The sequence below is a fragment of the Brachyhypopomus gauderio genome, chromosome 12, assembly GCF_052324685.1.
Source record: "Brachyhypopomus gauderio isolate BG-103 chromosome 12, BGAUD_0.2, whole genome shotgun sequence".
NCBI classification, from domain to species: domain Eukaryota; kingdom Metazoa; phylum Chordata; class Actinopteri; order Gymnotiformes; family Hypopomidae; genus Brachyhypopomus; species Brachyhypopomus gauderio.
This window is the reverse complement of record NC_135222.1, coordinates 20,216,724-20,229,993: the sequence shown is the minus strand read 5'-3', so window position 1 is coordinate 20,229,993 and position 13,270 is coordinate 20,216,724. Positions and strand designations below refer to the sequence as shown.

Here is a 13,270-nt window from a genome sequence, read left to right as displayed (position 1 = left end):
GATACCATATTGCTGGTCTGATGTAATTGCCTCTGTAAAATACGACCTCTGACATACCTGGCTCCGAGGCACACAAGCATCTGGAACTTTCCATCTTTGCCAATGTTCCTGGGGGTGCTGCTGATGGCGCGCATGAAGCGGCAAAAATGGCGTACCCTCGTCTGATAGTTGTCGTCCTGAGTCACCTGACTCTGCTCCGCACTCTCAAAGTAAACTTGTGCCTTTTCTGACAGAACGGGAGAACATGAAAATATTATGCAATTCTTTATGGAAATATGGCTATACAGAGCCGTAAAGCAAATTTGGGTTGAATTTGCATTCTTTTTATTACCCAGAAAATCCCAAATGAAGACATTCTTGAAGAGGCGAGGTGACTTAAAGCCATGCTGAAACACCTGCTCCAGAGCCCAAACAAGACCATATTCTCCACAGAGAAGCAAAGTCAGGCTGCCCCTCTGAGATCAAAGAGATACAGATATTCAATAGTCGTCCTCTCTTGTACTGTGGTACTTGTGAGGACAATGGATGGAGGAATCAATCTCCTTACCTCTTTCTCTGGCTTGTGGAAGTGTTTCACAATGCCATTGATCGCCTCTCCCACCCCTTCTTGTATCTGGCCCGTGTTCAGCTCTGGTGAAGAAACAGAACGAAGCACTCAGCCAGAAGATCCCAGTGTGGGATGCAGCACACTCACAGCAGATGTCTCTCGGCGCACCTGAACCGTGAAGCCCCCTGCAACAATCCCGTGTTCTCCGTGCGGCCCGCGCTCGCCGAGGTCTACTCACTTGGTTTGCTGTTGGGCGAGATGGCGACGAGACGTCGCATCATTCCCGGTGACTGCTGCATGGGCGGCGTACGGCACAGCCTCTCCTCGCTCTCTGAGCCGGCGGTCACCAGCTCTCCCACCAAAACCCTCTCCAGGCTGCCGTCGTCCACACCCTTCCCCAGCCAGCGGCCGCACGGGAACCTGCGGGAAACCGCAGAGGGATCTCACCCTTTCCTAGAGATCATCTTCCAGGACATTTTCAGTAATGATCTAGCTGGTTTGACAGAGAGGGACGATGTCTCATTCCTCTCTGTGGCCTGCAGTTTTGCCTGCTGACAAATCTATAGACTGAATGTACGTATATGTACAATTTGCATACTTTTACACACAAAAATGTACTATTCAAAGTTAGAGTTTAATCTGCTGCCTCCAACTCTTTATCAGTTTAATACACCACTTTGGCCCACTCACTGGTAATAAACAAAGCATTTAACAGGTCTAATCACATCCATTAACAATCCTCTTGGCCATAAACTGATCATATTTGGACATTAATATGATCCTACACATAAACCTTTCACATGGCTTTGTTATACCTTCTGAGGAGCTCTGACAGAGAGTCTAGTTCATTCTCCACTAATAGGTTAATAGGAGGATGCTGAAGTCATGTTTCTGGAGAGTACTATCCAGGACATTTCACTTTTTCTTATTTTCTGTGTTTTTCATCTCTGGAAAAACTGTCAACTGATCTTCCACGACAATTACCAGGATGACATGCAGCTCCGGTAGTTTGTACTCACTTGTAAGTGTGTCCTGTGATTCCATTCCGGACCATAACGCACTCGACCAGCCATTTGGCATACAGACCTGAGTTATCGTGACCAATCTGCACCGTGGTCAGTTTGCCCAGGTTCTGGCACTGGAGAGGAAGCACAGTAAACAAGCAACAATGTTTCAACAACAACAACAAAATCAACACACCTCTTTCCAAGATAATCATTTGTGCAAAACCTGGGCTACAGGTTGTGACTTACTTCAAAAGTAATTTCCAAAGTGTTCTTAGGTACTTGGAGTATCCCGGTCTCAGCCAGCTCTCCGGAGACGCACACCCAGGGGTTGGCGGTGAACATGGACCCTCCCAGCTTCTTACTGGGAATGACCACCACATGGTAGGTCATCACTGTAGGGGTGGGAGGAGAGAGGGGTGAGGGAGACGCACGCAGGGCTCCCTCCGTCATTTTGGTGCGTGTGCACCTGGTGCTTGTGATCGTGCCGCGTGTGGCAGCCACTCACTGATGGTGGTGAAGACGTTGGTGAAGCAGAAGTAGTCGACGGCGTTGAAGGACAGGAGATGATAGAGGAACTGCTCCTTCTCGTCATCGCAGCGCAGGAAAGCGTAGCGCTTGTACAGTTTCCTGCAGGAGGGGGACTGGGATGAGACGCTGGAGACACGCGCTGAAGATAGGACGAGCGCATGGCATGTTCTCGCGAGCTTGCTGAAATGTTCAGGTTGATGCTTTCAGGTTTAAGGAGCTCCGTAGCAGAATACCACCATGACTGTGACCCAGTTTACCTTGATGCACTCATTAATAATTCAACACTCGATGAGACACATTTTTAATAATAAACGGCTGCTTTGAAAGATGATACATCCAGTATGTTCATTTATTATAGATATGTGTCTGAGTTGCCTGATTTAAATTAAAATTGAATATTAAAATGTCATCAGTCAAAAAGAATGGAAAAAGACGTAAACAGATGTAAACAATATGCACAGAGGTGCAGGTGCAGTCTTACTTGGTGAGTTCCTGGTCGGACAGGACCTGTTTGAGGTGTCGGGATAGCAGTTTCTTCTCCATGGAGAGCCGCACCCAAGCTCTGGCCTTGCCAACATCTGTCTTAATCTCACTGATGTTCTGAATGTGCCTGAGCAGAGGAAGGTGTGGTCAGGTGGTGTGGTCAGGAGGTGTGGTTAGGTGGTGTGGTCACACACACTCCGCCTCATTCTCAGCTGTAACAATCCGGGAGTCTTTTACTGAACAAATGTGAATATCTCTGAGAGTCAGAATCATCTTGTGAAAACTGTCACAGTTGAATTGTGTTCCATATGGGCTCCTTAAAACAGAAGGACAAAGTGCTGGTAACGATCTAACACGATGTTGATGATTCTGGTGGAGTCGTTAATGCGGTTAACACGACTCCACCGAACACGGCTCCACCCCCACATCTCCCTCTCCAGGATGTGTACACACATCTCTCCTTATACGAACGTATGTTTCATCTGTCAAATCATGGAGGTGCTAAACCAGCTCATTACCCTCCACCCCTACTCTCCAGTCTCCACCCCCACAGTTCACACGGGTCAGCGATTAGCAGAATTCAGTGGCACAGGGAAGGATGTTGCTCTGTTTCTCCCAAAAGAGATGAACTTGGGGGCCCAGTGACACGCCCAGGGCTTCCCAGAGTGCATCACAGTGCAGCGTGCAGAGTGCTGATGTTAATTAGACTGGAAGTAACGTCCCGGCATGCACACGCATGCACAGGAACATACTGGCCTTCTCGGACTCCTTCACGTTTTGTGGGGGAGGCAACACTTATCTGGAAACAACAGAGATGAACTGCCCCAGTCAAGTCTATATTCCTAATACAACAGTATACCAATATATACCTATGTTCTATATTTCCCAAAGGAGAATATATTTTCTGTGTTTTTGACTGGAAACTGATATTCCATGATAATAACCAGAGTGAAATGCATGTATGTAATGTATGTATGTATATACATATACTCAGTTTCCCTCAGAGTTAAAAAACAAAACATTTAATTACCTATATTATATTATATAATATAATGCCGATTTAATTGGCATAATTTATATTTTCTAAGTAATTTCAATGAATTAGTACAATAATCGAAAGCACTACCTATGTTAAAAGGTATGTGTATTTTCTCAATTCTCATTAGACCACCAACTCATATCCAAGGCAGGACAGATAGAAAAGAGTTTTGTTTTCCACCTCCGGGCCACAAGATGGCAGCATTTTTCCAAATTCCAGAATTTGCCCCTTCTATGTAAATGCCAGTAGCTGCTGTTGATGTCAAGACGATGAACCAACATGTGACATTTGTGCTGCTCGCTCTGCTTCAGAAACCTCCATTCGCTTCATTACACTGACCTCATGTCCTGTATGAGGGAGACTTTGAGAGGGGGCATCGCACAGCCAGCGTCCGACTTCCGTCTCTCCGTCTCATGGATGAGTCCTGAGAGACAGAGAAGAGAACCGGATGAGCCGACAGCTCCGCCAACGTCCAGGAACCACCAAGGAACATGAAATGCACTGTGAATTGTCTGCTGAAGAGAAGTCATCAGAGCCTCACCAGGGGGCCCCAAGCCTGCGGGCGTGGCAGCCCTCTTCTCTTTGCTCTCCTGGTAATGTAACAGGTGCGACCACAACGCCGACTTTCCCTAGCGGGGACAAAGAGAAGACACGGGCTCACGCTACATCAGCTCCTCTCTGGGCGTGCGGGCGGCCCTGGTGAAGACGTCAGTCTCGGCGAGTCAGCCGCTCACCTGTTTGACCTGCAGGCCGTGACTCCAGATCCTCTCTAGCAGGTCGCAGAGGCTGGCGATGAGTGTGTTCTCCTCCACGCCCGTGATGCTCACCTCCCCGTGGCCCAGCTCCACCGCCTCTCGCCCCATCTTCTCCACGAGCATGCGCTTGGTCTGAGGTGCGCACAGCCAGAAACAGCTCAGGATTACACAGAAGCCACCAAAGCAAAGCATTCTACACACCTACCTAAACCACACGTTATCCCCTAACCACTGTCACTACCCCCTAACACCTTAGCCTAACCACCGTCACTACCCCTTAACACCTTAGCCTAAACACAGCTTAATAAAACCACAGTCATGAATTATTCCTTAACACCTTAACCTAACCACAATCACGGTCTCTGTATGCTGCAAAAGTCTGTAAATGTTGGAGAAACATTTTTGTGGCAATGGCCGATTGCTCTTTTCTGCATACCAAACGCTGGTATACCAAACACATACCTTGTTCCTGCACTCCTTCAACAGGCCCTCGACGAACTTCCAGTTGGTCTGGGCGATGACAGAGGGGGACAGGTTGGACAGCTTGGGCTGGCGGATGGTGGTGCCCAGGGTCCTGGCCTCCTGGATGTACTTCTGTGAAGGCAGATTGATGATGTGAGAACACAGGGTAAATAATGTTCCCCAGTGCTGCTTTTTGTTTTAACACGCTGTGTAGCTTCTCGTGAATGTTAATGATCTGCAAAGAGCCCAAACAAAGCCCCAAGTACACACCAGAAACCACTTTTTTCATCTGCCCAAAACAGGGCATTAGAATTTCCGCCACCGTGTTTGTTACAAGATGAAGCAATCTGCCATATTGGCCACCTACTGGCAAGCTTGGCACACCCTCACACAACGCATAGATCTACTGGACACCTAGAATAATTCATTCAGCTTTTAAGGCACGTTGAGAAGACACTGTGTTCTGTGCTGTGAGGAAAAATCTCATTTGTTTTGCTCTGCCAAAGGCGTAACCCTAAAGAAGCCAGTTATCGAAATTCATTTTCCCACTGTTTCCTCCACTGTTCCAATCATTTTAGTGTGTGCTCAGCACTTCATGGAGGACTAGTTCCAAAAACTGTCGTTAAACAGGGAAAAATACAAGTGAAAGTGAACTTATTTGAGGAGTGAGAACTTAGCAACTACTGGTGATGTCCTCTGGCTTAAACTATGAACCAACTCCACATTTGTAAATTCAATATTCAAACTGTGAACTGTTTTTCATCAACATATCAGATTACCGAATTGTCAACTGCTCAAACTGTGCAGCGGAAACATGGCATTTAACATATTAAAAAACACACAAACAAACATAAAAAAATGCTGACCCAAGCCAAGAGTGCAGATTGGCTAATTCATCTGTCAGCAAAATCAGTGAGATATGTGCAAGTGCTTACAAATGTGAAACCAGTGAGTACGAAGGGTGGGAATAGAGCAGGAGAAGGGCTAATGTCACATCAGGACACATCAGGACACATCAGGGCACGACCATAACCAGCACATACAGCCCATGAAACAGATACTCCAGATGCTGTGTGTGTGTGTGTGTGTGTGTGTGTGTGTGTGTGTGTGTGTGTGTGTGTGTGTGTGTGTGTGTGTGTGTGTGTGTGTGTGTTGGGGGGGTGTCACATCAGGCTCATGCAAGAAAGAAAGATGACAAAAGAGAAATGGCAGCAAATGGTGGAAAACAAACATAATGAACCGAACGGTGAGACAACCACAACAAGAACAGAGATCACACTGCAAAACGTGAGAAAACCGCACTGAAACCAAGAGCCACGTGCGCCAGCGGGCGGAGGGAAGCCAGCGTGGCAGAGGTGACGGCGGCGGGGCAGAGGGGGGCGTATTCCTTGCCTCGCGCTGGTCGTTGTCCAGGTAGAGGTGCTCGGCGTGCTGCTTCTGTCTGTCCTTCCTCCTCCACTGTGCCGGGGCGCTCCGCTTGGTCCATCTAACACGTGAGAAACCGCCACGATTATACGGAGAACATACAGCGCAGGGCCCCGCAAACATAGCGACAATGAGGGGACTTCGACAAACAAGACTGAAGATAATACGCTTCCCATCATTAATAATCAATCAACAATCTAAAATCAACAATCTTTACCATTTTCAGAACTGTTTGAGCTTAATACTCTTAAATGATGTTTACTGATGTACTTTTATTGTGTAGTGTTTAGTGGTGCCGGTTTCGGTGGACTAAGTCCTACTTGTTGCTGGTGGGTCCTGCGGAGAGCACGTCGGACTGCAGGCGTGGGAAGAAGCCTGGCTCGTAGCGTCCCTGCCCGATCTTCATGTCCAGCAGGTGCGGGTGCAGGGCCGTGTGGTCGATCTTGGACAGACGCACCTCGATGGCTTTCTCTGGGGGGACGAGACGGAGCGTGAGCAGAGGCGGGAGGCCGGCGAGGACGTGGGCGCCACGAAGGGAAACGCGAGAAAGCGAAAGAAAGGTTCGCGCAGTTGCCGAGTCTCGCCCACACGCCCCCAGCTATGAGCGAGCGTTACGCAATCCACCGCCTCCTCTCACTCCTCATCAAAGACACTCGCGCTCGCCGCAACCATGTGGGTTTAGACTGTTAACATTTTACCTTTTATCAATGGTTAGTATATGAAATTCCCTCAACACAAATCTGTTGCCGTGGCTACTTTAAACAAAGGGGAACCACAGAGACCTCTGAACATGATAATCTCACTAATGATACGCAGCAGAAGATGGAGTAGAGCTCGCGGCCATTACGTCTCATAATAATGTTCTTAACCTTTAGCACAACGTGTGAGAGCCACAGCTACTGTTTCTTGCGTCTTGCGTCCGCCTTAACAGGACTAATTGAGGATGCGGAAAGGTTACTGATGTCAGACAATAATCGGAATAATTTCCACACTTTACCAACCACACAGGAACGGGAGCTAAAACAGAACGGCCCTTGATTGCTAAAGGGAAGTTTGTGTTCCTGACAAACCGGGCGGGGTGGCAAATCGCCAACCAAACCGTTTTCAAGCGCTTTTCAATAAGTGCCTCTGAAAACAAAGAAAAGCCGCAACTACGGTCAGATTCCCTCTGCGTCCCACGTGTGCCCGACCTGCGTCGTCCATGTTGGTGCACTTCTGGTACATGGAGGTGCGCAGGGTGGGCGTGCGCACGTTCAGCAGGCGAATCTTGTCCACGCGGGCGTCAAACACCCGCAGCGTGTGCTCCTTGTCCTCGTCGTCGTGGTACAGGATCTTGCTGTCGATGAAGGAGGCAAACATCTGCGTCTCCAGGAAGCGAGAGAGGAAGGGCAGGTAGGGCTCCGGCTGGTCCGACAGGAAGGAGGCCTGAGAAGGACAAAATTCATCAACGTTATTAGGTTTTTACTTTGTGCTTAGCTGCTGTTTTCTGCTAAGGTGATGAAAATACGGTGAAAATGGGAAAGAAATGCCCCAGTTCGGCACGAAATTCAGATCAGATCGCACGCACCTTGTCAAAGTTCTGCATCTGGTCCCGGTTGCTGAACCAGGACTCTTTGTCCTGACTGGGCTGGATGACGAAGACCTCGTAGTCGGCGAACATCTGCGTGAAGCGGTTGGCGAAGACCTCGCGCACCTGAATGTTGAGCTGGTTCATCTTCAGCTCCTCCTCCTCACACTGCACCTTCACGTCCTTGTTGGTGCTCGTGTCCTCTTTGGCGTCCAGCTGTCGGAGACAAATCGTGCAATCATGAGCGGAGATGAGGAAGCAGCGACCGGAAACAATACTCACGGTCTCCTGAACTGAGACGAGGGTGTGTGTGTGTGTGTGTCCGTCCTCCAAAACAAATCAGAGTAAATAGAAAAGAAAGAAGGATGTGGGGAACACTGAAGCATTGCTATCAGTTTGAAGTCCTTTCCCTCACCCCTCCCTTCCCTGGGACTGTGAGAACACAGGAACGTTCGGGCGGGGAGACATTACGGAGACGGAGGACAGACGGGCGTGAAAGTCACGGCCGCGTTTAGTCAGCAGGCTGGTGAGCTCCTTGGTGAACACCCTGTCTGAGGGTTATGGGAGCCTGGGAAAGGAAGTGCGGGAGGTTGTTTTAAACGTCGGCCTGGTGAGGCATGTTCCCCTGGGAATCTGAGTGCCGGGGGGCACGGAGGGCCCGTGATGTTGAGCGCAATACTGTGACACGTGCGCGCAGACGCGAGCAGCTGATCACCAGGGCTCGCACACCTTAGTCGGGGGAGCTCAGCTCACTGTGGCAGGACAAAGTCCCGCTCTCCCTGTTCTCACCAGCTCGCCGTGCATTCTCGTGCTGGCCGCTCTCTCTGCTCTTCTGACCAGGCTATTTTTAGCGTGCAGGCTCATTCCTTCCCCTTCTTGGGCTGTATAAACGTACGCTGCTTACCCCATAGTCGGCAAGAATCAGCTTATCAAGCGTTATCAAGTGTTAACACCGATATCACAAACATTTACTGCTACTGCCCACCTGGCAGTGAAGCTCGGTGATGGTCGTGTGTGTCCCACTACACACAAGGAACCATCTGTCTGTGTTAGCGCTCTGGCCATTACTCTGGGAGTAAAGGGGCGCTAACTGCACTCGATATCACATTTAACACAGAAACGGGATACAGTTCAGTTCCCACTGAGTAAATCTGTGGTCTAGTAGAATGGGCCATCTTCTCTAAATGACCCTAAGAACCTCTCTCAGCTTGAGATAAGGGGCAGCAAATTTGCTTTTAAACACAATCAAACATTTTAACCCTATTGAAACTGAAGCAGGTGAATTAGCATCTTTTTTTAACTACTGGGCAAAAACACTACAAAAATCTGACTGCCCCCGGCAACAGGGGCTGTAAGCAACCATTTTCACACTTCTAGGACTTTAACAAGCTACTCGCTGCATGGCATTAATTACTGGGAAACACTACAGCGTGTGTTCACCACGTTCCGTGAGTGGAGCGACGGACGCACCTTCTCCAGGCTCACGCCCGTCCTCTTCGCCAGGGCCTGCAGGCGAGCGATGGTCTGGTTCTCCCGCAGGAGGTAGGAGTTCAGGGGCGAGCCGGCCAGGTTGCCGTTGCGCTTGTCGGAGGCCACGTCAGCCGCACGGAAGCCCTTCAGTTTGGTGGGAGCCTCGCTGCAGGGCACGTTCCCCTCCGGTGACACGCCGAACGCAATCAGCACTTCCGAGATCTCCTGGACGAACTCCAGCTTGTTGGGAAACTGGGGCAAGTCCTCGGGCAGCTCGATGAAATGGTTGTCAATGTCGACGAAGCACAGATTGGCCTAATGGGGGGAAAAGAAAATTCACTTTCATTTGCTATTACTGGAGGAACAGGAATTGAGAAATCAAGGAATTGAGAAATGCACAGTCAGTTAAATTCATTACAGACAACATAACATGCTGCTTCTGGTCACTAGGTGGCTACACGTGTCACGTTAACTGCGGTCACTGTCCCTCTATTACATTTGTTAAATTATCTTTTAGGTGTATTTTATCAAATCTGGACCTCAATTCCTAACCCTTGATTTTCTAATCATGTAACTGGTTTTGTAATTATGTAAATGGCCACTGGTCTGTTTTTGTTAACCAGGTTTCATTTGTGTAGTGGGTCGTTCTTAACGCACATTACCACTGTAATGGCTTTGGCCTGCTGGTGGGTGCTGCGCTAGCATGAGTGTATAAAGCACAGTAGTGTTACTGGAGCTCTTGTGTGTGTCTGTGTCACTGCTGGATTGAGGGAGGCCCACGATGGAAAAATACCAAACCTACAGCAGTCGTGTGTGAGTGTGAACTTGACCAATGAGGCTGGAATCGGCCCATATATCCTAACCTACGCAGCTTCTCTAAGACAAGATACAGCCCAGCCACAGCACAAATAAACAAAATTACCATTAATGTTCAGTCATATTTGTTAAGATAGATGTCTATTAAAAGAAACACCATAAATGGCAAACTGTGTTTTACTTTCACGTTCAAATCTAAGTCAACTCAATCTAAGTCAGTCAAGGTTTTACATTAAACAAGTAATTAGAAAATGGGATCACTAAATAATAAAGACATTTAATTGTTGAAATGATTATTCGCAGATTTGGCACCTCTCACTGGATACGCACCAGGTGCAACACTGACACAAGTCCAGTCACACATCCAGCGTATCACTCACAATGAGAAGCTTTTGCTTCTGACGGGTTTTTTTTGTTTTGCAGGGATTCAACCTAATGCTGGCCAAAAGTGACGTTCCTTTCTAGAGATGTTCCAAAGCGAGCCTGAGGGTGATAATCCTTGCTCTGGACATTGCTAACGACAGTTCTCCGCTGAGGAGTCCTTTTTACTTAAGTGCTTCTCCTCACCTCAACCTGTGTGTGAGGAATGATGTTCCTACACACTTCTGGCTCACCTGAGCCTGTCACAGCAGGCAGCCCCCTTCAAAACACGCGCTGCTAGTCTGGCAGCAGTGTGGCCCCTCCCACCCCACAGCCACGCCCATATTTTTTCCATATTACAGTAAAAAGGGCATGTTCTCTCATATTTGGCCCACAAACGCCGTTGCGCCCCACTGACCTCCTGGGGCAGCTCCAGCTTGGTGCGGTCGCCCTGGCCGTTGGAGTGCAGGCCCATGAGGTACGGCACGGGCGCGTCCAGGAAGTGCAGCAGTGAGGCGGGCAGGATGGGCACGTACACGTGCTGCCACTGGAAGGGGAACATCAAGGCCGTGATGCTCTCTGCCACCGTCATCAGCCGCTGGTAATCTGCTCGGCACACGCAGGGGGACAGACGTGGTGTGAAAAACAGGGATATTGCCATGTAGTCCTATGGGATGGGGGTGATTATCATTACTATCTCTTTAATTCTTGGCTTGAGGCTATAAAAAGCTAAAGTGAAGTTCATACGCCGCTTATGCCTTACACATTAGATAACAAGACTATATTTGTTTTTCAGTATTGAATTTCAGACTAAACAAAACTGTCTAAATAAAATTTCAGTACCTTTCAACAGAACCAACATAAATGACCTTCAGCATGTCCATATATAAAATACTTCAACATGCTCATTTAACCACGCCTGATGTAAAAGGCATCTTTTAAAGTGAGGAACACCCAAGACTCAAGTGAAGGACATGTTCTATTATTACATATGGTGAAACTCGCCCAGTAACAACATGTATTCCAGGTAATGTTTAACTTTTAAGGCATGAAAGCTGGGTTTGTTGTTCTAGTCTTTTCTCTACAGTGAGTCTCACTCACACCCCCTCCCTCCTGATCTCATGCACGCACCTTAGGGGAGTTTTATCCTCAGGAAAGAGGCAGTGTCTAAGAGACAGGAATACTAATCTATCTACAGAGCTCTGACTCTGCGGACCAACAAAAGGCCTATTCACACACACACATACACACACACACACACACACACACACACACACATTTCACTAATTCATCTGCGGTGATTTAAGGAAATGGCACAGCTTAATGAGATCATTCGACACTTCATCATCATGTGACTTAAGCCCTCTACCATAAGTCCTTCACTGTCCTCCATGTTTGCTATGGTGAATTTGTTCATCCGGTCCAGTCTGAGTGCCGGAGAGCTACATCACGTTAAGAGAAACGGACGACCCGTCTGCTCTGATCCAGCTGCAGTGTGGCAGAAAAAAACAACAAGACAGTTGACTGTGTGTGGACAGTGGACGTGTGTGGGGAAAGATACGTTTTCCCGTCTAAGCTACGAATTAGCCTGCTATTTTTATACCAGCCCTAAGTGCCATCTCCTTTTTTGTAGAGGTGGCTGTTTGTGTTAAGCATGTACGTGTGTGTGTGTGTGTGTGTGTGCGCGTGTTCTTCAACTAATGACACGCTTTTCGTTTGGAATATCACACTTGTCACACGTTCTGCTGCACCAATGAGCCTCTTGGAATAAAGGAGGATGATGTCATTTCTATCCAATCATTTTTCTGCTGCATCACCACCATCCTCCTCGACCAGGGGGAAGGTTGCTAGGCAACACCCCACCAACGTGCCCCAGTAGCCCCTGCCGACGTTTTGTCAAGCGATTGCCCTTCCGAGTCGGTGTAACAGATACAGTCGCCACTTCCCCTGCTGAATTCTTAAACTGCCATCCGCTACACTACATATTATACACATAAAAGACCAGGAATATTACATCTCACAGACAGGCTAAACCAACTACACCCGTTAGAATAAAGAATAAAGAGTTCTGAAAAAAACTGCAAAAGACCCGGTGGAGAGCAGAGCCGGATCCAAACGAGCTGAAATCAAATAAACGTGTTGCGTGTAAAAGAGAAAAGTGCAACTCGTTCATATTAATCCTCTTGAGTGGGGCTTCGGTCAGAGTGTGCCGAGTCTCCGTAGGCTAGGTGTGGGCCCAGAAGACAAAGCAGACAGAGAACAAAGCACTGACAATCACAGTGAGAGTGGGAGTGGGAGACAGAGACAGGAAGTGAGCTCTTCACAGTACACCGCTGAATAACTCTGTTTACCCCTTCGGCTCGTTTCAGTTTGAGAGCTGGATCATTAGTAGAAACCAACACTTCAGGATGTCCACTAAGAATGAATGAGAGATTTTAACTACTTGTAAAGTTCTTACAGGAAACTAGGTATTTGACCCTTGGACAATATTAAACACTATGATAGCTATTTGGTCAAGTTATTAAACACTTTGATAGCCTTTTGGTCTTCCTTTTAAGTTTCAGTTACACATTTGCTTCGCAGGCCACAGTATGACAGCATGCCGCTGAGCATCGTTTCAGAGAGACTCAGCTAAGGGACACAATCTCACGGAGACGGTCTGAGGTGCACGGAAACGGCTTTGCTTATCAAACGCTCTGACATCACTATGAAATCACTCTGCCGCCGCTGTCTAGAAGAATCACTTAGAAGGTGCTCAGACATCACTGAGTCACACATCACTGTCAGTTACATTTGTCTCTAGAATAACAG

At 48.1% G+C, this 13,270-nt stretch overlaps 1 protein-coding gene across 2 annotated transcripts in view; it reads right to left on the bottom strand.

Moving 5' to 3' along the window:
* dennd5a (DENN/MADD domain containing 5A) overlaps positions 1-13,270 on the bottom strand; it is a 34,901-nt gene that overhangs the window by 1,055 nt on the left and 20,576 nt on the right. For both annotated transcript variants that reach the window (XM_077023681.1, XM_077023682.1), the window contains 18 exons: positions 10,878-11,065; positions 9,284-9,598; positions 7,814-8,029; positions 7,437-7,671; positions 6,567-6,717; positions 6,214-6,307; positions 4,822-4,953; positions 4,339-4,491; positions 4,146-4,233; positions 3,944-4,028; positions 2,564-2,692; positions 2,060-2,181; positions 1,801-1,946; positions 1,567-1,685; positions 786-967; positions 548-630; positions 332-455; positions 58-226 (listed from right to left, as the gene is read on the bottom strand). In XM_077023681.1, coding sequence (XP_076879796.1) covers positions 58-226; positions 332-455; positions 548-630; positions 786-967; positions 1,567-1,685; positions 1,801-1,946; positions 2,060-2,181; positions 2,564-2,692; positions 3,944-4,028; positions 4,146-4,233; positions 4,339-4,491; positions 4,822-4,953; positions 6,214-6,307; positions 6,567-6,717; positions 7,437-7,671; positions 7,814-8,029; positions 9,284-9,598; positions 10,878-11,065 — 2,731 coding nt within the window. The remainder of the gene's footprint in view (positions 1-57; positions 227-331; positions 456-547; positions 631-785; positions 968-1,566; positions 1,686-1,800; positions 1,947-2,059; positions 2,182-2,563; positions 2,693-3,943; positions 4,029-4,145; positions 4,234-4,338; positions 4,492-4,821; positions 4,954-6,213; positions 6,308-6,566; positions 6,718-7,436; positions 7,672-7,813; positions 8,030-9,283; positions 9,599-10,877; positions 11,066-13,270) is intronic.